Source organism: Triturus cristatus, chromosome 9, assembly GCF_964204655.1.
Source record: "Triturus cristatus chromosome 9, aTriCri1.1, whole genome shotgun sequence".
Classification (NCBI taxonomy): Eukaryota; Metazoa; Chordata; class Amphibia; order Caudata; family Salamandridae; genus Triturus; species Triturus cristatus.
Window position 1 is genome coordinate 212,661,371 of NC_140592.1, and position 26,178 is coordinate 212,687,548.

General features: G+C 38.3%; 1 protein-coding gene across 2 annotated transcripts in view; it reads left to right on the top strand.

Annotated features, from left to right (window-relative positions):
* The window catches only part of FAM3D (FAM3 metabolism regulating signaling molecule D), a 517,653-nt gene that overhangs the window by 439,584 nt on the left and 51,891 nt on the right, over nucleotides 1-26,178 (top strand). For both annotated transcript variants that reach the window (XM_085624738.1, XM_085624737.1), the window contains one exon: nucleotides 4,017-4,143. In XM_085624738.1, the coding sequence (XP_085480864.1) occupies nucleotides 4,017-4,143 (127 nt within the window). The remainder of the gene's footprint in view (nucleotides 1-4,016; nucleotides 4,144-26,178) is intronic.

The following is a 26,178-nucleotide window of genomic DNA, read 5'->3' on the forward strand; positions in this document are numbered from 1 at the left end:
CAAACCCACTACCGTGCCTAGCCCTTTGGCTAATATTTGTGGTCCCTGCACTCTACACCCAGCCACCTCTGTGCCGCTGAGGGTGCGACTTGAGTGCTCATTTGACTGAATCTCACCCACGGTTCTGCCTTCTCAGGACTAGGTGTGGCTCGTGAGCAGAACTGTAAACCTGTGTTGAGTTTGCAAAACAAATTGCCTCCTTTTTCCTTCCCTCAGGAAATGCACCAGCCTTGCATCTAGAAATTCCTGGCTCCGTAAGAAAAGAAAATTGCAAAATATTTCTGACTATCTGCAAATATAAAGTAATTCTACTGTGAATTAATTCACTGCATCCAAACTGTATATAAATTGCATATGCTTGTACCAGGCCTGGCTTGTTTCTAGACAATATATATAGCTAAATAATAATTGTTTTATACAAACCAATTTGTCAGAGTTCAGTCCTTGAGTATTCGAAATAACTTCTTACCCAATTTGTACAATGCATGCTTAGCCCTACCCTCTGATAAGGCCTTACTGCTCGCCCACACTACCACAAATAAAGGGTCAGGTTTAACCTCTGCCTACCTCTGGGGATCCACTGGACTCTGTGCATGCTATACCTTACTTTGGTATAATATATACAGTCAGCTTCCTACACACACACATATGTATATATTTCTACACCTAGTGGCAGTCGTTTCTACAGCAAATGGTTTTATGTCTTGCCTATATCTCTGGCTCAGTTTGATGAATCTTCACGAACATTTTCAAATAAATTCTGCCAGCAACTCTAGTTATGCCTAGAAAGTTTCTGGTTGATCTATCAAGCAAGGGGTAAGAAAAACGGGGATAAAAAAAAGTTTTTTTCCCATGTTCATTCCAATAGAGTCTTTAGACACGCCTGCTGCAAGAACTGCTGGACGGAATTACACTGAATTTGGCAGAAGGGTCTCTTTTAGTTTGCAGATCACACTTTCAGTTATTTGGTGTAAATCTGTTCAGTAGTTTTCGAGAACTTAAAGGAAATCCAAATTTGTATAGCTAGGGCTCAAAGCCTTTGCTAATAATGACGAGCTCATGCAGAGATCTACAACACTTCAACCATGAAGTGTTGGTAGGCATTTTGGTACTCCCAATCAGCCGAGTCCCAAAAAACAGCACACACAAATACCCTAACCCCCTAGTTTTGGTCCTGGAGTCCCAGAGATGCCCCATCGGGGCAAAAAAAGCATTTCTTTATAACTTTTGCTGCAAAATAATGAGAATTTGTGAATTCACTGCAAAAATTGAAAAAAAAAACAATTGTGGTCTCCTGCTCTTGTTTTTAAAGAAAGCCCCCATGTGGGCCAGGTCCCGGGGGAATTAAAAGATTTATTAAAAAATAGAAGGAAGCGCACAGGGCCCCCCTCAAAGAGCGTATCTACCTCCGTCCCAGGGCTCAAGCTAATAATATTCGGGGGGCTCGTGGACACCTCCAAAGGCCCAGGGACAACCACCTCACCGGGCCTATGAATAAAAAAATAGATAGGGTGGCACGGGCCAAATACATTTTTGAAAAGGAGGGGGACTACGAGACCTCCGTCCCAGGCCATATACAGCTTTCGCGGACCACCACCTTCCCGGAGCAGGCCCTAGTATAACAAAGGAAGGGGGCTGTGCGGTCCCATTCCTGGAGCCATATATGGCCCTGGGGACCACCACTCCCCAGGGCCAGCTCCTGCTATCTCTTGAGGTGCCCACCCTTGGGAGATAGCTGTTTGGTTTTGCTTGGTAGGAGCGTTGACAGCTCCCACCAAGCAAAAGCAAACTCTCTGCTCACAGCAAGCGGGAGCTGTCAAACTGCTCTTGCTTGTAGGAAGCAAAGTTTTCATCTCTTTCCCTGCCTCAGACATGCAGGCAGGGAAAGAGATGAAAGGATTGCTCTTGCACACAGGGAGATACAATTCCAGCAGCTCCCTGTGTGTGAGACCAATGCCTGCTCCCGCAGGCGGCAGGGAGCTGGCTGGGACCTTGGGGTCACACTGGGTGCCCTGGATGGGACCACTGCACCCAGAGAGATATGACCAGACCCTGAGAATGGGGTCTTCCGGGCAAAAATCTGCCCATGAAGGGGAGCCGTGCAGCCCCTCTCCCCCATTAAGTCGTGGCTGGGCCCCAGGAGCATGGGGTCCCCGTGGCCGCTCTGGTCCTAATGCTCATTTCAAAGAACTTAAAACTCAACTGGTAGCACTTACAAATATAAACATAGCAGGTGCCCCAGCTGAAGCTCCATTCTGCAAAGGCCAATTGATTCTGACTCCTGGGTTGGCAAAGTCAAAGCAAGTGTGTTTTCTTAGCAATTCCATATTGACAGGTTAGAAATGCTTTGTGGCAGTGAATGGATTGTTTATCTGTAGTGACTGTGATGAGTGGGTCCTTTCTTTTCCTTACCGGGTGAGAGCAGAGTCCATGGTTCTAACTTTAAATTGCTACAAGAATTCAAATGTACAAATCACTTGAAAGCTTCGCCGTTTGGCCCCACCCACCCAAGTAGTATGCAAAGGTCTTCCTGCCTTTTGCCAGGATGATGGCGAGCTTAACAAGCACCCACTACCCACTGCAGTGCATTTCCCGCTGATTAGTGAGGCATTGTTGATGCCGAAAAAATTGAGGACATCTCCACCAAACAAAGAAGCACTTGCTTCATATAGTTAACTCCTTCCATGCTCATTGAGTCACAGTGGAGCTGTGCTCATGACGAGCTGAGCTCGTCATAACGGCCGCGGCCCGCGGGGCTGTGACGAGCTCAGCTCGTCATGAGCACAGCTCCACTGTGAGTCGTGACGAGCTGAGCTAGCTGAGCTCATCACGAGCACAGCGGCGCCGCTGACCCCTTTCCCCCCGCACTTTGGGGGAATTACCCCCGCAGGGAAGGCGTTAAGAAGACCCTTGTTTAGTGGAGATTTACCTCTTTGAAGTCTTGTTATCTTCTCTATAAGGAGATTTATGTTATCACATATTTCTGGATAAAGAAGATGCACCAGGAACAATCACATTGCCAAAACACACGCAAGGTCACTGGTGACATTTCCTCATGCTGGACATTTCTCCAAGGCGGTAGCACTTACTAAAAAAACAGTAGATAGTACTCCATTTGGGCAGATATTTTGTGCTAAACTGTGGAGTCTTGTTGGATTAAGTCACAGGTGTGGTTCTTCAGTGGCCCCAGTAACTCACACAGCTACTGAAACATCCACATAGGCATGTAGGTACCCACTCAGGCACTCACACACCCACTCACAGACCCACTCACACACTCATTCACAGACCTACTCAGACACTCTCACATGCACTCACAAACCCACTCAGGCACTCATGTACTCACTCACAGAAAAGATAGGAGAAGAGGAGGTCTCTGGCAGTAGATTTGTAACATGAATTTTATAGTACATGAGTAGTACTACTCAGCACTTCATAGTTTGGTAAATCAATATAAATGATTCAAATTTATAACATAAACAGAAATAGAAAGTGCTCATACCTGTATGCCTTCTAGGTTTTTAAACGGAGATACAATGCTATTTATAATGTAGATAGGAATGCTAATAAGCTTTTGGTTCAATGTAGTATGGCAGGTAGAGAAGCTGCATGGGCGAACATGAACTATAGTATTAGAGATCCAATCTTAAACACAAGATATCCTTTCAAAGGGATGCTTGTTTCCAGTCCAGGGAGGACCTGGCCTGGCAGTTCGGGCTGGACTGTTCCCAGTGGGCACAGGGTCAAGACTGATTTGCATATGACTGGGTCCAAACTGGAATGGCATGGTGAGCCAAAAAACGATGGATTTAGGCCCAGATCTCTGTACTGGGGTGAATGTATGACATTGTTCTGCATTCTGTCCATCAATAGTTCTTTTTGCATGTATAATACCTATCAGCACACATCTGTGAAAAACACTGAGCAACCGAAAATGTAACTCCCATCTAAGAAGTGAGAGAGAAATAAGATAGATTAAGTGAACCTTTCAAATGTTTCTGGCTCTTTTTCTTCAGGCTGACCGACGAAGCACGTAAAATATTTACTGATATGGGAAGCAGCTTTGCAAGCAAATTGGCTTTTCGAGACAACTGGATTTTCGTGGGAGGAAAAGGCCTGAAGAGCAAAAGCCCCTTTGAAGAGGTATATGGACACCATATTAATATCTTCACATGTAAACTGTGTTACTTTTTTTTGTGGATTTCTCTTTGAGGAGGGGTTTCAAGTCTGAGTCATGTGATAAGCTCATGCCTGACAATGACAATATAGTTGTTTATCCTGTTTTCTATTTTTTTCTTCACTTAACCCAGTCTTTATTTGGGGAGAGGAAGCAGGAAGGTTTGATTTCACTTTACAGTAAAGGCGATGTATAAATCCACTAGAGTTATGTTCAGTCCTCAAACTAGTCAACACATGTCCTACCCTCAAGCCTCTCAGTAGGACTGCCCTCCTCATAGACGATCAGGAAGCTGTCTGGAAGAGGCATGGCAGGAATGGAGGGTCTTGAATGAGAAGCACCGGCGAGTATCACATGACTTTAAAATTGTCCAGATGGTTCCTAAGGCCATCAGCCCACGATGGCCCAGAAGGTACAAGGCATGGTATGAACAAAAAGATACCATGGGGAATTGATTTATTACAAAAAAAAGAAAACCACAAACAAATAAAACATTAGTTGCCTTCAAACACTCTTTCCATAATTTATAAAAATGGATCTGTGTTAACAGCCCTTCATAACACTATCAAAAAAAATATATATATATATATATATATATATTTATATTACCTACTGGCGGTCGCCAGTAGGTAGTTATAGTTAGGACCACGTTTCCATAGGAAATCCGCAACATTCTATTTTGAATAACTTTGGCGCCGGTCGACGAATCCTCGCTAATTTTTCAAAATAGGTGGGGCGCTACGCTCCGCTCCTTCCCTGAAAGTCTCAGGGGGATTCGTCAAGCGGGGGCTGAGATAAAAGGGGGGTCCCAAAACGCGTTTTTCCTATGCATTTTTCCATAGGACCTTTAGACAGGGCTACAGCCCGAACGGCTGAACAGAATTACTTGAAATTTGGCAGAGAGGTAGTCCTCAGGTCAAGGAAGTGCCATTTGTAGGTTTGGTGTAAATCTGTTCAGTAGATTCAGAGAAAATAGCCTTTAAATCAATATATATATCTGAGCCAGCTTACGGTGCGCTTACGGTACGCTTACCGTACGCGTACGGTGGCGTGCACGAGCGCGATTCTGATTGGCTCTTAGATCTTAGTAAACATTCGAATCGGCCGAAACCAGGAAGCGGCGGCCGCCATTTCGTGTGTTTCACTCAGAAAAAAAAGAGTGATAACAAGAAAAGGGGGCAAGGAGGAGAGTTACAGACCCCCTAACATTTGTGAGGGGGTCAAAGAAGGACAGAAAAGTACAAAGAAAACATTTATTGATTTTAAAAAAAATCACGGGGTACGCGTACGGTAAGCGTACGGTAAAAAAATAAATAAATAAAAGAAATGAAATGCAGATTTAAGAGTTTAGATATTAGGGGGCTCTAAAAAGAGCCGTTGTGTTTATGAAGTTATTTTTTAGTGGTACCTACAAGTAAGTACCGATGCAGAGTCTAAGGTTCAAGAGGAAGACTCTGTTCCCTTCATCATTAAAGTGCACACCTTCTCCTCTATAAATGTCTTGCATGTCGTAACGCAAGTTGTTGTGGTAAATGGATCCCATACCATAGTCACGGAGGAAAGCAGAAACAGATTTGTTGACGTGCTTTCTTGCTTTGTCAATCTGTGGACAGAAAAGATTGGACCAGTTCCATTTTTGCCTTTAGCATATGTTAGAAAACACAAAGGCAGTTTTAGGGAAAAGTGAAAACAGTTGTGCAAAGGTGTCCTTCATAAGCATTTCCAGACCTACCCCAGTCAAAGTGCCTAGGTCATTGCCACCACAGTGCACTATTATGAGGTCAGGGTGTTGGTTTTGCTTGAAGGATTTCACCAATGGCATCAATTGGTGCCACTTTAACCCTCTCTGACCAATCCATTTAATGTCTACATTTGGCAAAGCAAGGTCTCTCACCATACCTGTTTTCTCTGCGTACTTTTCACTCCAGAAGACATAGCTGTGCCCTACAATCCACACTGTGAACATCTTTCAAGGAGATCGGGGTGCACTCAGGAGGTGGAATTCAGTAGAATGGTAAAAAGAAATGAAAGACAGTTTGGAAATGGAGGCATACATATTTTTTTCATAAAAAAAAGAACTGATTGGCTGTTTCATACCATTCTAGAATAAAAACTAGGCTGTATGTGTAAATTTATAGAAGCATGTTTTGTATTGGTACAGAAAAATGTGTTACCAAAGAACAGTACTATGGATTTGCTGTTAGGTTTGAAAAGTCAAGCACTCTTGCTCTGTGGAATTGAAACATTGTTTGGCGAACTTCTGACCTAACTCCACACAGCAGTGTTCCATGAGCTGTTGCTATGGTAGCAGGCAGAAGTCAAGTTGGGGGAAGGGTACTAGGCAGAAGTCAAGTTGGGGGAAGGGTACTTTTGGAAAAGGGTTGGTTTTCAACCAATAGAAATGTGTGATTACATTTGAAAAAAAGGGGGAAGCACTGAGATTTGAAATTAACATGTATAAGTGTGGAAAAAGAGAGGGAAAGTTTGCCATTATCTGGTTCTGCTGAGAGGAGAGAGGTGTAAAGAACAGAGATCCTGGCTCTGATAATCTGCTGTTTGAGTGCCACATTTCTTTCACAACTAACTAATTTTAAAGGTGAGTTAAGAGTTTGAGAGGGGATGTATATGGTAAATTAAGAAATGAATAATAGAATTGGAATTCTTTTTGTTGAAGTTGTGTTTATTATCTTCTGTTTTGGGAGAAATTTAAATGTGAGGAACATGTAAAATAATATGGACTATGTTTTCACGATAAATTAAGGTGTACTGGTATAAAAAAAGAATAGTTTAAGGGTTTGAGGTTGGACTCAGTAATGCAAATACATTTAGCATCACTAAGGCTGGTTGCCCTTGCTGGAGTGTAGGCAGTCACCCAGGTTACAAATGGTGCTGGTCTGAAAAAGCAGTTTGGACATGTGCTTTTTAAAAAATCTGAAAAGTGGATTCATAATGTGTCAGTCTGTAAAAGTGATTATCACTTGCCAAAAAAAAGAGTAGTAAGTGTGCTTTCAAATTGGCAAAGAAATTTCGTTTTGTGACTAATGTGAAAACATGACTCTGTGTGCAAAGAGGAATTACAGGCAAAGATGTATTGCGTATTGCTATGGTGATTTCACAGTTGCATTAGATGGAAAGGGGGAGCCATTTTTTGATGCAGAAGCAGACTCTTAGCACACACCCAGCTGGTTACCATGTGGAATCATGCACAGTATTCACAAGCGAGTGGGGTTTGAGGTTTCAGTCAGTAATGCAAATACATTCAGCATCACTAAGGCTGGTTGCCCTTGCTGGAGTGTAGGCAGTCACCCAGGTTACAAATGGTACTGGTGTGAAAAAGCAGTTTGGACATGTGCTTTTTTAAGAATCTGAAAAGTGGATTCATAATGTGTCAGTCTGTAAAAGTGATTATCACTTGCCAAAAAAAAGAGTAGTAAGTGTGCTTTCAAATTGGCAAAGAAATTTCGTTTTGTGACTAATGTGAAAACATGACTCTGTGTGCAAAGAGGAATTACAGGCAGAAATTTATTGTGTATTGCTCTGGTGATTTCACAGTTGCATTAGATGGAAAGGGGGAGCCATTTTTTGGTGCAGAAGCAGACTCTTAGCACACACCCAGCTGGTTACCATGTGGAATCATGCACAGTATTCACAAGCGAGTGGGGTTTGAGGTTTCAGTCAGTAATGCAAATACATTCAGCATCACTAAGGCTGGTTGCCCCTGCTGGAGTGTAGGCAGTCACCCAGGTTACAAATGGTACTGGTGTGAAAAAGCAGTTTGGACATGTGCTTTTTAAAAAATCTGAAAAGTGGATTCATAATGTGTCAGTCTCTAAAAGTGATTATCACTTGCCAAAAAAAAGAGTAGTAAGTGTGCTTTCAAATTGGCAAAGAAATTTTGTTTTGTGACTAATGTGAAAACATGACTCTGTGTGCAAAGAGGAATTACAGGCAGAGATTTATTGCGTATTGCTCTGGTGATTTCACAGTTGCATTAGAAGGAAAGGGGGAGCCATTTTTTGGTGCAGAAGCAGACTCTTAGCACACACCCAGCTGGTTACCATGTGGAATCATGCACAGTATTCACAAGCGAGTGGGGTTTGAGGTTTCAGTCAGTAATGCAAATACATTCAGCATCACTAAGGCTGGTTGCCCTTGCTGGAGTGTAGGCAGTCACCCAGGTTACAAATGGTACTGGTGTGAAAAAGCAGTTTGGACATGTGCTTTTTAAAAAATCTGAAAAGTGGATTCATAATGTGTCAGTCTGTAAAAGTGATTATCACTTGCCAAAAAAAAGAGTAGTAAGTGTGCTTTCAAATTGGCAAAGAAATTTCGTTTTGTGACTAATGTGAAAACATGACTCTGTGTGCAAAGAGAAATTACAGGCAGAGATTTATTGCGTATTGCTCTGGTGATTTCACAGTTGCATTAGAAGGAAAGGGGGAGCCATTTTTTGGTGCAGAAGCAGACTCTTAGCACACACCCAGCTGGTTACCATGTGGAATCATGCACAGTATTCACATGCGAGTGGGGTTTGAGGTTTCAGTCAGTAATGCAAATACATTCAGCATCACTAAAGCTGGTTGCCCCTGCTGGAGTGTAGGCAGTCACCCAGGTTACAAATGGTGCTGGTGTGAAAAAGCAGTTTGGACATGTGCTTTTTTAAGAATCTGAAAAGTGGATTCATAATGTGTCAGTCTGTAAAAGTGATTATCACTTGCCAAAAAAAAGAGTAGTAAGTGTGCTTTCAAATTGGCAAAGAAATTTCGTTTTGTGACTAATGTGAAAACAAATGTAGTAATATATTTAAATAAAAAAAAGGAATTTTTTTTTAGTTTTTTTCAGGTATTGCTGAAGAGCAGTGAACAAAATTTAAGATGCCTACAAAATCCAGAGTAAAAAAAGACCACAAAAAAAAACCTATATTTGAAGACAACTGGAGGACCTAAGTTAGTTGAAGATGCTCATGTTGGGAAAAAGAAAAAATCTTCTGGTAAGCAGACAAAACATTTTCTAAAGAACATATTCAAAAAAAGGAAAAATGTACAAAATGTCTGTACTGGAAAGAATGTTTTCAATAGAAAAGGGCAGGAAAAAATTGAGAATTTAGTTAATGCAAATATACCTTCTGCAACTGAAAAGATTAACTTAAACAGAAAAACAGCGTTTAAAGAGATACGTAGAAAAATGTTTCAGAGAAGAGTTATGTCCAATTTGATAAAGGATGTGAAGAAATATAAGCAAAAGGCTAAGTTTTATAAGAGAAAAAAAGAAATTGAAGCCATTGCAGCAAAGGCATTAGAATTAAAAAGGAAACTATTCATTTTAATTTTGAATAGGATGCGTACATTAGACAAAATGGTTAATGTATTGAAATCACATAGCAAAAGGAAAAGAGTAGTGAACAGAGCAAACTTTTCTAAAGTGTTTTTAGGAAAATGGATGCATAGTTCAAGTAGTGAACCTTTTTTTAATGAAGAGAGTTATTTTCAAAGTAATAGTTTGCTGCATGCAGTTGACACCAGAGGTCGTGCTTACGAAGTGAAAAATGGTTGCATAATGGAGAAGGAGATAATGGTTCCAAGAGATGAGGTACAAGTGATGGCGGATGAGGCTATGGGGAGACGTCCTAAAGCCCCAGTGTACACTTGGAATTGTAGTAGTATTTGCACTGTGCGTCAGGAATCTATTGATAAATTTCGTGAGTTTCTAAGAGAATATAGTAAAAAAAGTGTAAAACAGAAGATTAAGGTGCTTCAAAGTCTGGATCCATGCAGAGTGAGAGAGAATACTGGTTTGCAGGGTCATTCTCTGGCTTGTCTATCTAGAAAAGTGTGTAATAGTGTTTTCCATCATTTTAGAATGCTGGCTGTTCATCATACTGAAATGAGAAAGTTTGTGAGACGGTTGTATTTTGCTAAAAGTCCAGCAATAAAGTTAGATGAATTGAATAGGGCTCTGTTCCGTGGAACGGTATCAGATGTAGAGAAGGTTGTTGATGAAATTCAGTTTTGTTACTTTGGTCCTGAACAAAACAGTGTAGAGAAGGACACAGTAAATAAGGAAGAAGTGGAAGAGAATGTAGAACCCTCTGTAAGTAAGACATTTAATGATCACATAACAAAATTTGCAATAATCTCTAATGAAAGACCAAATATTACTTGTATTTGTTGCCGCAGAACTCATTATAGAAAACAAACTAGGAATGTTGATCTCTACAGAAAGAGTGAAAATGAAGATAATTATAAGTGGAAGGATTTTGCCACATATATATTTCTTGAAAATTGTTTTGAATTGGGTGAAGATCAGCGTATTTGTAAATACTGTTACAATAAGTTAGAGGAAAATAGAATGCCGACCAGAGCTGTACATAATAATTTAGAATTCGATGCTATTCCTGCAGAACTTTCTGAATTAAATACATATGAGTCTATACTCATTCAATGTGTTCATCCGTTCCAGACCATAGTACGTATGGAGCCCAAAACTGGAAAATTACCTCCTTCAGATTTATTGAGAGGTTTAAAAGGTAGAGTGGTGTATTTGCCCTTGGATTTGAAAAAAAATATGGAAACTATTGATGCGGATACTTTGGAAACTGAACCATTAATTATTCTGGTTAATGGTGTACCTACAAAGAATAAGAAGATTTGGCAGGAGCTGGTAGATGTACGGAAAGTACAAAGAGCAAATTTGTATTTGAAAAGGAATAACAAATGGTATGAATCAATTTATATAGAAGAAGAAGAAGATGATGATTTACAAGAAGACACAGAAACACCAACTGGACAAATTGAAAAAGTGGACAAGTCAAAGGAAGAAGAAATTTATGAACATTTTAGCATACATCCTCTTCATTCAAAAGAAGTTATGGAAGACAATATTGATCTATTTCAGATGAAGAAAGCAAAAGGAACTCCCGTGAGTGTATGGGAGGAGAGCTTGGAAGCTCGATATTTTCCCCAGCTGTTTCCTAAAGGAAAAGGAGGACGATACGATGAACGTCCGGAACAGATTCCAGCTTCAGAGTATCGCACTACAAGACTATATGCTGAAGATCCCAGATTTCGACAAAGTATTCCTTATTTGTTCCATCTTTTATTTGAAAGCGACTTGTCTGCATTGTCTTATGCAGTAAATCACATTTTAAAAAGTGGAGTACATTTACAAAATGTGTCTGCTAAGGATTTTATGGAGAAAGTGCAGCACCGAGATGATCATTTGGAAACACAACTGATCAATCTGATGGCTTGTCAGCGTGGGACAAATGAATATTGGTACAGACGCCATGGTGAATTAAAATGCATGTTACGGAATTTAGGAACACCAACATGGTTCCTTACCCTAAGCTGTGCCGAGTACGCTTGGGATGATTTACTGGATTTTCTACGAGAGGCAAATTCAAACATTAAAAACATCGAATACAAGACAGCAGGAGAACTGTGCTCATTGGATCCGGTTAATGTTTGCAGATATTTCAATCATAGATTTGAGGCTATGATGTCCTTCATCTGCAATAAAAAAAATCCACCTCTAGGAGAAGTAGTGGATTTCTTTTGGAGAAAAGAGTACCAGGCAAGAGGTGCTCCTCATATTCATATGCTGTTGTGGATCAAGGATGCCCCAAAGTTTGGAACAGATACTGATGAAGCAGTGTTATCTTACATTGAAGAATATGCAACATGTGCTATACCAAAAAGCACAGAAGAGAAAAAGTTAAAGGAGCAAGTTTTACGTTTCCAAAGTCATCGGTGTGGAAAATACTGTCGACGGAAATACAAGAGCAAAGATAAATACTACACTAAATGTCGATTTGGATTTCCTAGACCTGTTCTTTCAAATGGAAGAGTAAACAGTTTTATGTCATCTGTGAGACATACTATCACAAGAAAATCACCTAAGAATACCTACAACCTTAAAAGAAAAGAAGAATCAAAAAATATAAATGACTACAACCCAGTCATTTTATCCATGTGGAACGCTAACATGGATATACAGTATGTAGCTGACAATTCCATTGCTGTTGCTCGAAATGTAACGTCTTACATTACGAAATCAGAAAAAACTGAATTGAAGGAAATGTGGGAAGAGATTTCTCACGAGAAAACTGTCAGTAAGAAGCTGTACAGTTTCAGTTTGAAGATGTTATCGCATCGAGAAATTGGATCCTACGAATGTTCAGATAGGTTATCTTCTGCAAGTCTCTACTCGAAATCAAGAAGAATAATTTGGGCAAGTTTAGGCCTTGCAGCAATGAGAAATCGGGTACTGAAATCTGTTGGAGAAATTGAATATTTGGCCGAGAACGACCCAGAAAGTACAGATATTTTGAAATCAAACATGTTGGACACATATTATCCCAAGAGAAGTCATCATCTGGAGAACATGTGTCTCTATGAAGTGCTGCAGAACTACATTTATTCACGGAAAGCCGCAGAAGACATCAACAATGGAAAATATAAAGTCATTGGTGAGGAAGGATGTTTGGTGAAGCAAACAAAAGGAAGTTTGATAAATCACAGGAAGCTGAGTTGCGACACTACTGACAAAAAGGAATTTTACTACTTGGCTCTTTTACAGCTGTTTAAACCATGGCGTACAGAGGATGAACTACTGGGAGAATTTCAAAGCTATGAAGATTCTTTTAGTGCTTGCAAAGACAGCATACAATGCAGTACATTCTCAACTTATCTGCAAATGTTAAATGAAGAAATTGAACAGGAAACTACAATTGCAGCAGAAATAGCTAGAGACAGTTCTCAGGACAGCCAAAGTTCAGGAACACTCAGTCAAGATCCCCTAGGACAACCAATCGTTGAAAATGAAGCATCAATAGCCATGAATGAAGTGGAAACGGCTATGAATCAAGCTCAAGAAGAATTTATAGACTTACAAAATTTGGAAAGACAACTGAACGAAGAGCAGCAACAAATTTATGAAGATATCAGAGACAAAATTGATCACGGATTTCTACATGAAAAAAAAGAGTGATCATGCACATAATTTCATCCAATCAGGATGTATGTAAGCGGACAAGCTGGAACTGGAAAAAGTTTCCTAATAAAAGTCATCAGAAGCTACCTACAGCAAAAAACGGATTCTACTTTGTCTTGTGTGGTTACTGCTCCAACTGGGTTAGCAGCATATAACATAAAAGGAATCACTTTACATCGTTTGCTAATGTTACCAGTGGAGCATGAGAACAAAATACAATACAACAAGCTAACTGGAGAAGCATGCTTGGAAGTTTCAAGAGTATTGAAGAAGATGCAAGTTCTCATTATTGATGAGGTGAGCATGGTATCAAACTTAATGCTTGCCTTTGTGCATTTAAGAATGCAGCAAATTCTGAAGACAGACTTTGACGTGTTATTTGGTGGAAAACATGTCATAGTTTTTGGAGATCTTTTGCAACTTACTCCAGTTAAAGGACAACCAGTGTTTAATACTGTGACACATGAAGACACGAAGAAGTCATTGGGAAGCATCGGTAATACAAATATTTGGTCCTTCTTTGAGTACAAGGAACTTACTACTAATATGAGGCAAGCAAACGATGAAGAATATGGAAGTATTCTGAAAGATATCAGAATTGGACTACTCACTGAAGCTGGCAAAAAAGCATTACAGAGTCGGTTGCTACATAATTTATTTCCAAAGGAAAAAATAGTTGCAGAGAAGATATACAAGAACATTGCAGAAAACAAAAGTGTCATCTGCTTAATGCCAACTCTACGTGAATGCTCAATATTCAATGAGGAGCTTTTGAAATTGGAAAAGGAAGATATCAGGAAATTGGAAGCAGTGGACAAAATTGAGGATGGAAGAATTTCTGTCACATTAACAGGCACACTGAAAAATAAATTGGATTCACTAGAGAAGAACATTTCCAAAACAGCTGGATTAGAAAAAAATCTATATGTTTGCATGAACTGTAGAGTATTTTTAAGGAGAAATTTGGATGTAGAAAAAGGTTTAGTTAATGGAGCTATGGGAAGAGTTGTGGGTTTTATTAATTATCAGAAAAAAGATGGAATTGAATGTATAAAAATAAAATTTGATCAGATAGAAGAAGTTAAAGTCATTTGTCGTTGTTCAGTTCGTTTCATGCTTGTGAAAGACTTATATGTACGTAGGAAGCAGTTTCCGTTTTCGCTAGCATATGCTGTAACTATTCACAAGTCTCAAGGATTGACTGTAGATTGTGCATTTGTGAACATTGGTTCAACTGTGTTCAAAGAAGGTATGGCATATGTTGCTTTGTCACGAGTGAAAACATTATCAGGTTTATTCATGATAGATTTTGATGATTCAAAAGTTAGTGCTGATACAAATTGTGTAAAGGAGTATAATAGATTAAGAAGAAGCTATGCTCCTCATTTAGGTCAATATCCTGTGTTGGAGAAACGTGTAGTTTCTCGTAAAAGGAGAAATGAGAATATCTGTAATGAAGATGTAGAGAGGAGGAAAAAAAAGAGGAGTGATGTAATTGCAAGCAAAAAGAATAAGGAAAATGAAGAAGAGGTTGTAGGATGTCATTTTGAAAATAGCTCTGGTGTCAACTGCTACGCTAATGTAGTGCTGAATGTTGCATTTTATCTGGATAGTGTGCAAGAGCAGATAATAGTAAATCAGGGAAAAAGATTCTGTTATGAGCTGAGTCTCCTTTTTGAAAAGCTGAGTAATGATAAAACTCAAATAGAAAGTGCTACTGAAATTAGAAAACTTTTAGATGTATGTTCAGGACGAACACAGTTTTCTCAAAATGTACAGCAAGACGCACAGGAATTCTTGATCTATTTTCTTCAGGTACTGGAAGAAGAAGGGGTTCCCATTGAAAATGTTTTTGGTCTCTCTTATAAATGGGAACATAGTTGTGAAAACTGTTATAATATATGTGGCTCTAATGTTGATAATGAAAGGTTTATTTATTGAACATTGTCAGAGAGTAAAACAGTCACTTTTGCTAAATTAGTTAAAGATGCTAATCATAGCATGCAATGCAGTGAGTGTCAATCTGAAATGTTTTCAACGTTAATTTTAAAGGAATACAGACAATATGTAATTTTAATGATGCAACGATGTAGAGCTGCTGGTTCAAAATTGGATACTTTAATAAAGAATTTACAGGACAGCAATTATCAATTTCAGGAAAAACTTTTGTAACAGTTGCAATAATTTTCCATGAAGGACCTACTGTTACTTCTGGACATTACACAGTTTATCTTAAATATGAAAAAGGCTGGACACTGTGTAATGATTCCCAATTGATTTTTAAGCAACGTTTGCCTTTTGATTTAGCAAATTCCTATCTAATCTTCCTGAAACCTAAATTTTAGAGAGACTTGGCAACATCTGGACAAAACAATTTTACCGGATTACCATTTGGAATTTACAAATAAAAAGATTTAACAAATTATCATTTGGCCTAATGGAAAGGTAACCAATTGTAATGTGGAATTTTTCCATTTTTTAAGGAAACTTTGGAAAACCAAAAATTTAGAAAAAAACGGTAACATCTGCACAATTTAAATTTTGGAATGTTATTGGATTGCCTTTGGAAATTTTTTCAAAAAAGATTTTTAAAATTACTATTTGGCCATGAGGAAAAGTAAACAATTCTATTGTGGACTTATTTAATTATTAATAAATCTTTCGGAAACCAAAATGTTACAGAGAATCGGTGAGATCTGTACAATTTAAACTTTAGAATTTTATTGGATTACCATTGGAAATTTAATCAAAAAAGAATTTTAAAATTACTATTTGGCCTAAAGGAAATGGAACCAGATGTATTGTGGAGTTATTTGAGATATATTATTGTGATTATACTTCTGAAACAAAAATATCAGACGGTATTTTAAAGAAATAAGTATTGATATTAGATTATATTTTTTTAGAATATTATGCATTTCTATAATGTTATGTTTAAGTAAAAAGAGATTCTGGGCTTTTTTAATACAATCTTTAAGATTGTTATTTTTTATTTGCCCGCTGTTAAATGATGAATGCAATTGCTTTCACAATTTATAGTGAAATGCAATATATTCTGAAAACAGCAAAAATAAGGCAAAAATATTTTTTGATAAATATGTAAATATGTGTACTGTATTATAAAATGTTTTAAAAAATATTAATACTTTTTTCTTTTTTTCAGATTGAGATAGAAAATTTTCGAAAACTAGAACCATTTTTAAAGCAATTTAAAAAATAAATAAATGAATAAATATTTTTTTGAGTGGGTATGGTAAGTCAATAATATCATGGTTCCTTTTTTTCTACTTCTCTACAATCACATTTTCAGTTTTTAATTGTAGTCTCTCAAGGACCTTGTAATGTGATAATTGATTTTTAGTGTTTTTAAAAAAAAAAAAAAAAAATTACGCGTACGGTAGAAAAAAAAAAAAAAGTTTTAAAAAACATATATAAAAAATAGATGAAAGGTAAGGTTGGCTCTTAAAAGAGCCGTTGTGTTCATGCAGGGACAGAGGAAAGAAAGATTGGGAATATTAGTCTCTACGACAAATGTGCTGATCTATTTTATTGTTCACTAGGGAAATACTGGTCTCCCTATGACAAATTAGATCATGACAAGTGGTGCACCGTATATCAACCCTCAGAAACCGAGGGTTAATTTCCAGAGGGCCAGAAAAAGGAGATGCTCCCCCCACAGATGAAGGGCTCACCTGACCTGCAGAAGAAGGACTTGGCCCTGCAGATGATGGTCCAGGCTGAGCTGCTGTGGATGTGCTTGGTTGATTTACTGAAGGGTTACCTCCAGTAAGTCGAGCATGTGTCCTTCTGTGTACATCCTTAAGGTGTCTCATCATGGTATGATTCCCAAAGGAATACCTACTGTCAGGATTCCCTCTTGAAAGTACACGCTTACACAGCTTACAAGTCACTAAGGGTGCATTTACCTTTTGCTGGCCTTCTGGAAAAGTAAAATAGTCCCATACATAAGAGGTCTTTTGTTTCCTCGCTCTCTGCCTCAAGGTAGTGCTGCTAGCCTCACTCTCAGAAGAGCTCTGCTGTTCTGCCATCGTATCACAAAGACAACCCAGCTCCTTCTCCTAAGGGATCACAAGCAGAAATGAGGGGAATGGGTGTGGTGTAGGAGAGTTCTAGAACTGAAAGTAGTTTCAACCAATCAAAAGTTGTGTTTCATGATCACATGACCTACCGTACGCTTACGGTACGCTTACGGTGCGCTTACGGCAAAAAGTACGCATGCGCGTAAAAAAGACACGCTCACGCGCACATGCGCAAAACTGGCACGCCCCTTCACTTCCGCGTAACGTGCGCGTGCAGCGTACGCGTTGCGCGCTATGCGCGCGTGACGTGCGTCTACGCAAATTGCGTAAATGAACGCAAACAGCGTAGAAAACTAGCATAATTACGGCGCGACGTGCGCTTACGGTACGCGCACGGTAAAAAAATAAATAAATTTAAAAAAAAATGTATTGCTAATAAATTTTACCTGTTTATTTTAAAAAAATTGTAAAATAAAAACATATTGTAGAATTTTTTAAATTTAACCATAGTCTTTAAAAAAGGATAGACAATTAAAATAAAAATATGTAAAAAAAAAAGAAGAAAAAAAAAAAAATACCATTTAAAAAACCTTGCAAATTCACTGAAAAAACCATGGGTTTCACTCACGTTATAGTTAGGAATTAGCATTTAAAAAACCTTGCAAATTCACTGAAAAAACCATGGGTTTCACACACGTTATAGTTAGGAATTAGCATTTAAAAAACCTTAGAAATTCAATGAAAAAACCAAAGGTTTCACACATGTTATAGTTAGCTGGACATTTCACTCGTAAAAAACCAATGAAATTCCCCCGTTATAGTTAGTTCAGCTAACTATAACTCGCGCGCCCGCAATGCACTACTGATGACGTCACATATTACATCACTCATGACATGGTCACTGACATCACTCATGACATCACTGATGACATCTCAAATGACATCACTGATGACATCACTGATGACATCATCCAGTGAATGTGTGTTTTTCTGAAAATTAAATATGTTTTATATATGTATATCTCAAGGTCAATGGAAGAATAAATGGGTATATAAGTGTCTAAATGGATGCTTTGTTTTTGAATTTTTTTTTGTGTAACTGACTAAGTGTATCATAGTAAATACATGGCTTACTGAGTAATGTTTAAATAAGAAAATATCTGTATTAGTCTCTCACTTTGTGTATAAGTGGCTGCATGGGTTGGTGAGTAGCTTCATGGGTGTCTATATAGGTTATTAGTTGTTTTTTTAAGTATCAGTCTGAGTGTCTTATGGTTCGGTGGGGGGTATTATGTAGTGCATAGGTGCATGAATGAGTGATTCACTCTTTGTATGTATTGAAGACAGCATGTGTGCAGGACTGTATGGGTGGATGAGTGTGTGTATGGGTGTATTAGTGAGTGAATGACTGTCTCAATAGTGTCTTTATGAGTAACTACATATCTATTTAACTAGTAAATGTGACTATTGGTGTATATAAGTGAGTATATGTAAGAGTGAGAGATTGGAAGAGTTCCTGTATGAATAAGTATGTGTTTCTATAAGTTATTGTTTAAAAGAGTAAGTATATGTAAGTTTCTGTAGAAGTAAGTGTGGTGGTGTGTGTATAACTGTATAAGCTAATAAATGGATGTTTGATTCTTTATTAGCATGAGTGACTATGTGTGTGAGTAACTCTATGGATGAGTGGCGTTGTGTAACAGGATGTATAGGTGTATGAATACATATGATGAGTGAGTACATGTATTAGTGACTGTAGAGGACTGTTGGTGAATGACTGTATGTGTATGTGGTTCTTAGAATTACTGAATAGGTTGTTGTAACTGATATTGATATGTTCATTATTTTGAACATTTTAGTTTCTATTTTTGAATGTGTGTTTCAATGGTTATATTAGGGGAAGAGGAGGTCTGCCACTCTATCACAAGGATGATGTCATCAGTGATGTCATCAGTGATGTCATTTGAGATGTCATCAGTGATGTCATCAGTGATGTCAGTGACCATGTCATGAGTGATGTAATATGTGACGTCATCAGTAGTGCATTGCGGGCGCGCGAGTTATAGTTAGCTGAACTAACTATAACGGGGGAATTTCATTGGTTTTTTACGAGTGAAATGTCCAGCTAACTATAACATGTGTGAAACCTTTGGTTTTTTCATTGAATTTCTAAGGTTTTTTAAATGCTAATTCCTAACTATAACGTGTGTGAAACCCATGGTTTTTTCAGTGAATTTGCAAGGTTTTTTAAATGCTAATTCCTAACTATAACGTGAGTGAAACCCATGGTTTTTTCAGTGAATATATATATACATACATATTTATATATATATATATATATTGCTCCTCCGTTTGCTCAGGTGCGCCTACCGCCTCCAGACCAGGGGGCGCGTCGACGAACGGACCTCCCAAGCACGGTCCGGTAACATTCAACAAAACTTCCTCTCAAGTAGGAAAGTCGACGCCATGTCTTTGTGCGCCAATAATTCCCTTTATTAAGTCAGCTTAAAACGTTGGACGCGTTTCGCTTGTCCTGCAAGCTTGTTCACCAAGGTTGGTGAACAAGCTTGCAGGACAAGCGAAACGCATCCAACGTTTTAAGCTGACTTAATAAAGGGAATTATTGGAGCACAAAGACATGGCGTCGACTTTCCTACTTGAGAGGAAGTTTTGTTGAATATATATATATATACATATATATATATTTTTTTTTTTCACTGAAAAAACCATAGGTTTCAGGGGCGTTATAGTTAGGTTTTGGCATTTAAAAAACCTTAGAAATTCACTGAAAAGGGGCGTTATAGTTAGCTGGACATTTCCCTCATACAAAACCCTAGAAATTCCCCCGTTATAGTTAGTTCAGCTAACTATAACTCGCGCCCCCGCAATGGAATGCTGATGACGTCACATATTACATCACTCATGACATGGTCAGTGACATCAGTGATGACATCACTGATGACATCTCAAATGACATCATTGATGACATCATCCAGTGTTTCTGTACAGTTTTAATATGTTTAATATATATATAGAAAGGTCTGTTGAAGAATGAGTGGGTGTACAAGTGTGTGAATGGATGATTTTCTAGCTGCGTAACTGACTCTATAAGTGAGTCATTAAATGTATCTTACTGCAGACTAATGACTAAACTGTGTGAATGTCTGTATGTGTCTGTGTGTAGGTGTATACGTGGCTACATGGTTTTGTGAATAGCTATATGAGTGTCTATATGGGTTATTGATTGGTTGTCTGAGTATCTCTGTGGGTACCTGAGTGTTTGTGTGGGTAGGGTGTGTGTGACTCTATGCATAGATGTGTGAGTGGGTGATTCTATGGGTGCATGGTTTTAAGAGTGCATCTGTGATGGAGTGAATGGTTGGATGAGTGTATGTATGGGTGTGTTAGAGATTGAATGTATATCTCAGTGGTACATGTGTGACTAACTACATATGTGAAAGGCAGTATATATGTGTGTAAGAGTATATAAGTGGATATATGTGAGAGTGTGTGATTGTGAGAGTGGCTGTATGGATGAGAGTGTGCTTGTATCAATGATTGTATAAGAGCCTAAGAATGTGGTACTATTTTTATGATTAAGTGAACTTGAATGTGTTTAACTGTATAGGTAGGTAAATTGGACTGTGTTTAATTACTTGCACGACTGACTAGGTGTGTCAGTACCTCAATGGATGATTGGCGGTTTGTGAGTGTCCATATAGGTGTATAAATGCATATGTACAGGTGAGTGAGTGAATGGAGGTGTATGTAGACCTAAGAGTTAATGAGTGGGTATGTAGTTATTGGTATTGGAGTATCTATGGGTTTCAAAATGGCCGTCTGAAATTTTGAGTCGGTGTATCAAAGGTTATATTAGGGTGTGAGAAGATACACTAATTTATCACATGGAAGATGTCATCAGTGATGTCATCAGTGATGTCATTTGAGATGTCATCAGTGATGTCATCAGTGATGTCACTGACCATGTCATGAGTGATGTAATATGTGACGTCATCAGCAGTGCATTGCGGGGGCGTGAGTTATAGTTAGCTGAACTAACTGTAACGGGGGAATTTCTAGGGTTTTGTACGAGGGAAATGTCCAGCTAACTATAACGCCCCTAAAACTTATGGTTTTTTCAGTGAATTTCTAAGGTTTTTTAAATGCCAAAACCTAACTAGAACGCCCCTGAAACCTATGGTTTTTTCAGTGAATTTCAAAGGTTTTTTAAATGCCAATTCCTAACTATAACGTGCATGAAACCTATAGTTTTTTCAGTGAATTTCAAAGGTTTTCTAAATGCTAATTCCCATCTATAACTTATCTCTAAAGATATCATGTTTAATGATTTTCATTGGATTTCTATATTTTTCAATTTCAGTGTGTCAATTTCATTAATTATGTTTTTTTTAATACTATTTTATCACCATTTTTTAAACTTATTTTTTCAATTAATTCTTTTAAAAATTAAAAAATATTATTTGTTTTTATTGGGTATTTTAAAAATATTGTTTTTATATTTTTAAAACTATTTTTAAACTATATTTTCAAAACTTTGGGCCATATGTAGGAAGCCAAATACCGGTCGGTAACGGCCGAAATTCGGTAAATATCCTGTTACCGACCGGTATTGAGGCACTTGAGATGTAGGTGGCTGATTTCTGGATTCAGTATTTACCGAATCGGAATTTTAAGAAATCGGTAAAATACCGATTCGGTAAATACCGAATCCAGAAATGCTATGTAGGGGGCACTCAAGTGAGTGCATAATTGGTGTCTGGATTCGTTATTTACCACCAACTACAAGTTGATGGTAAATGACGAATACCGTTAAAAAAGCATTTTTGTGCAATTTGTGAAGTGCCATGTGGCAGACATACATGCCCTTAGGGCATGTATGTGCGCCACATGTGCACACATGCATGAATCAGGGGTGCAACAGGGTGTGAATGTGACACCCTGCCACCCATTATAATGCCTCCTCTATTACCGATTCGGTATTTACCGAATCGGTAATAGTAACTGGCTTCCCATTCATTCCTATGGGCCTCCAGGCCCATAGAAATCAATGGGAAGGGATGCATTATTACCGATTCGGTAAATACCGATTTATAAATACCGATATATACCGAATCGGTAATGATTACCGATTAATTACCTACATACTATTTACCAATTCATAAATGCTGAATCGGTAAAATTCGGTATTTATGAATCGGTAAATGTTATGCTACCTACATATGGCCCTTTATGTTTTATTTATTTTTTTCAATTTTTTCATATGTGTATTTTGTGATTGTAAATTTGTACTGTTGTTTTTTAATGTCTTTTATGAGTCTAACGATTCGAATAAAGAGTATTTGACTGACTGACTGACTTTTTCACAGAGTTTTGTCTGCAAAGATGTTCAAAGAAGAATGATTGAAATAATTGCGGTCCTTCAATAGCTACAATGGGAAATATTATGAACCCCTGAAATCTCTTTTTTTGCAGGTCACATGATATCTGATTATGGTCAGATTTCAAAACTACATAGGTATAAACAGAGTATTTTTAGAAACGTGTTTCAACTTTGTAGCTTCTTGCAGACCTCCTCATTCTGCATATTGAGACTTAGTTAAACTTACCTTCACAGTAATAGCAATAAAAAATGGTATACATTTTTTTTCAGATTTTCATTGCAATCTAAATTCATAGAAAATTGCTTATTTTTAAATTTGGATCTGTGAAAGAAAAGAAAAAAAAAATTATGACTTGTAATAATACATTTTTTACAACACAGCATAATTTCCACAAAGTAATTTGTTTGCCTTTTTTGCTGTTCTCAGAATATATTAAATTTCACTAACAATAGTGATTTCAATCGTACCCATCACATAACCTCTTCAGTGCCCATGACGAGATAGTCTCGTCATGGAGCACGGTCGCGCTGTGCCCATGACGAGACTATCTCGTCATGAACCCCACCTACTAATAAAACGCCCGGCACAGGAGGGGGAAAGGGCGTGGCACAGAAGGGGTTAACAGCGGGCAAAAAAAAAACAATCAAAAAGATTGTTAAAAAAAAACCAACATGCTATTCTCAACAAAATACCACAAGATACAAATCACAGATATATAAAATGCTTACAGCTAACAAAATTTTATAAGTTTAACTTACAAAAACTGTAAATGTTGTCGCTTTAAAATATTTACCGAATCTAAGGATGAATTTTTGGAGGACGCGCCACGCAATGTTTTCCTTCAGTGGTGTGGAAATATTTTACTTTTCCCGAGGGGCAAGCAAAGATCAATGCCACCTTAGTCACGTGCAAGATATGCAAAAGAGTTCTGTTGCTAGGGGATCCTAACAAGAAATACTCTACAGCACGTATGATGAAACACCGAAGGACCCTTCATCCAAACAATCTTGCACGAGAAGAGTGCAAACAGATGAGAAACACTCCTGTTCTGTATCTGTAAAAAAGAATCACAAATAAATGGATATTAATAACTTTCAAATTTATACTATTCCATTACTGTACAAACACATTTTGTATAAAAACTGACTAAGAAACTATAGCCCTGAACCACAAGTGTGACGATGGTTAAAACACTACAGGCATAGTGCATACTACTTTTAAGCAGTTCATGCCCTAAAGCCTACCTCACTAAAAGACTACATGCTAACTGACTGAATGATTACAGTACTATAAGGAGACACACTGGGTGAGTGACAGGGTGTTTGCTAGAAGTGTATGAATACTGACTGGGAAATTGAAGGTGTGAAAGACAACTGTGTATCTGGTTAGAGGCCTGCATGCATAGTGAATAGGCATTTGAAGCAGTCTATGTGCTAAGGCCTGGCTCACTGCATGAGTACTTGGGAACTGACGGAATGATTAGAGTACAGCCAGGAGAGTGCCTGGGTGAATTTATAAGTGGTTGGCTTTTGACACAGTGAATGGATTAGTACTTGGTACTGAATGGGTCACTAGAGGAGTGCAAAGGGAGTGATAGGATGTTTGCTGGACTGTATGGATACTGACTAGGGAATTGAAGATGTGAAAGACAAGTGTATAGTATGTTAAAGACTGCATGCATACTGCACAGACATTTGAAGCAGTCTATGTGGTAATGTATGGTTCACAACATGAGTACTTGGAAACTGACTAAATCATCAGACTTCTGCTAGGACAGTCCCTGGGTAATACTTTTAAATTTTCAGTTCTGGCACAGTGAAGAGAATAGTACATGGTACTGCACTTTAGTGTCAAACCCTGACTCATTTTATCAATGCATAAGCATAGACTAGCTTCTAATGCTACTAAAACTTGACAACATGACCGATTTTAAAACAGTTATCTGTCAGCAAATACACGATGTTACCAAACACTTCTATCACAATCCTTACCCAAATGTACTTAGACTCACAGTGTGATTTTAGACAAGCAACACTATCCCTAGCAGTTTACCAAAACTCATTCACTAGTCTAGAAGAGGTAAGGGTACTGCACACAATCTACATATTTAAGTACAGCACATTAGTTTCAAAGCATGACTCATTTAATCAACGCATAAACAAAGACTGGCTTCTAATGCTACTAAAACTTGACAACATGACAGGTTTTAAAAGAGTTATCTGCCAGAAAATACATGATGTTACCAAATGCTTCTCTCACAGTGGTTTCCAAATGCACACAGACTCACAGAGTGATTCTAGACAAGCAACACTATCCCTAGCAGCTTACCAAAACTCATTCACTACTGTGCAAGGGGTAAGGAGACTACACACAATCTACATATTAAAGTACAGCACATTAGTGTCAAAGCATGAATCATTTTATCAATGCATAAGCAAAGACTGGCTTCTAATGCTACTAAAACTTGACAACATGACAGGTTTTAAAAGAGTTATCTGTCACCAAATAAACAATGTTACCAAATGCTTCTCTCACAGTGGTTCCCAAATGCACACAGACTCACAGTGTGATTCTAGACAACAACCACTATCCCTAGGAGTTTGCCAAAAATCATTCACTACTGTGGAAGTGGTAAGGGAACTGCACACAATCTACAAAAAACAAAGAATGGAAACGTTTCCCTTTCATTTTCCACACATATACATGTAAACATCAAATCACAATCGTTCACACATAAATTCAAAAGCAAACACACATTTCTATTGGTTAAACATTTCAACCCTTTCCAAATGAAATACATTTCAACCCTTTCCCCAATCTGCCTTCTGCCTGTTACCATAGAAACAGGTCATGGAACACTGCACTGAGCACACAGGTCACAAGTTCAGCACACAATGTTGCTAAACAAGACAGCAAGTGTGCTTGACTTTTCAACATATCAGCTTATCATATATAATGTTCCTTACAATCAGTTTTTGTTAACCAATAAGAATCATGCCTTTAAAAAACAGAAATATACACCCTACCTTTCAGTGTAAAAAGTTGTCATACAACCAATGATTTCTTGTCTTTTTTCATTTTTTTTTTCCTTGGATCCGCGCACCCAACCCTTAAAAAAGGGGGCCCCAGGGGGTCCTTCTGGGACCCCCTAAGCACCTCTAGAGGGTCAGAGTATTTCCACTCTGCCCCCTTTATATGTTTTACGCCCTTATTCCCCTTGCTTCTTCAGCCTCGCTTCTACCGAGGCAGAAAATGGCTGCCATCAGTTCCTGGTTTCGAATATAGACAGACACTCGACAGCCAATTAGCATTCAGCGCGCGATTGGGAGGGTGCGCGCTTGGTTCGGGGAGGGTGCGCTTACGGTGCGGGTAGGGTCCGCAGGTCCTCCCCGGCCATAGATATATATGTACTTTTAACTCTAATTTTCTCAGGAACTACTGAACGGATTCACACCATTTATGCAAAAGGCACGAGTCTGAACTGAGGACTACCTCTTTGCCAAATTTGGTGTAATTCCATTCAGCGGTTCGGGCTGTAGCTGCGACAACAGATCCTATGGGAAATTGC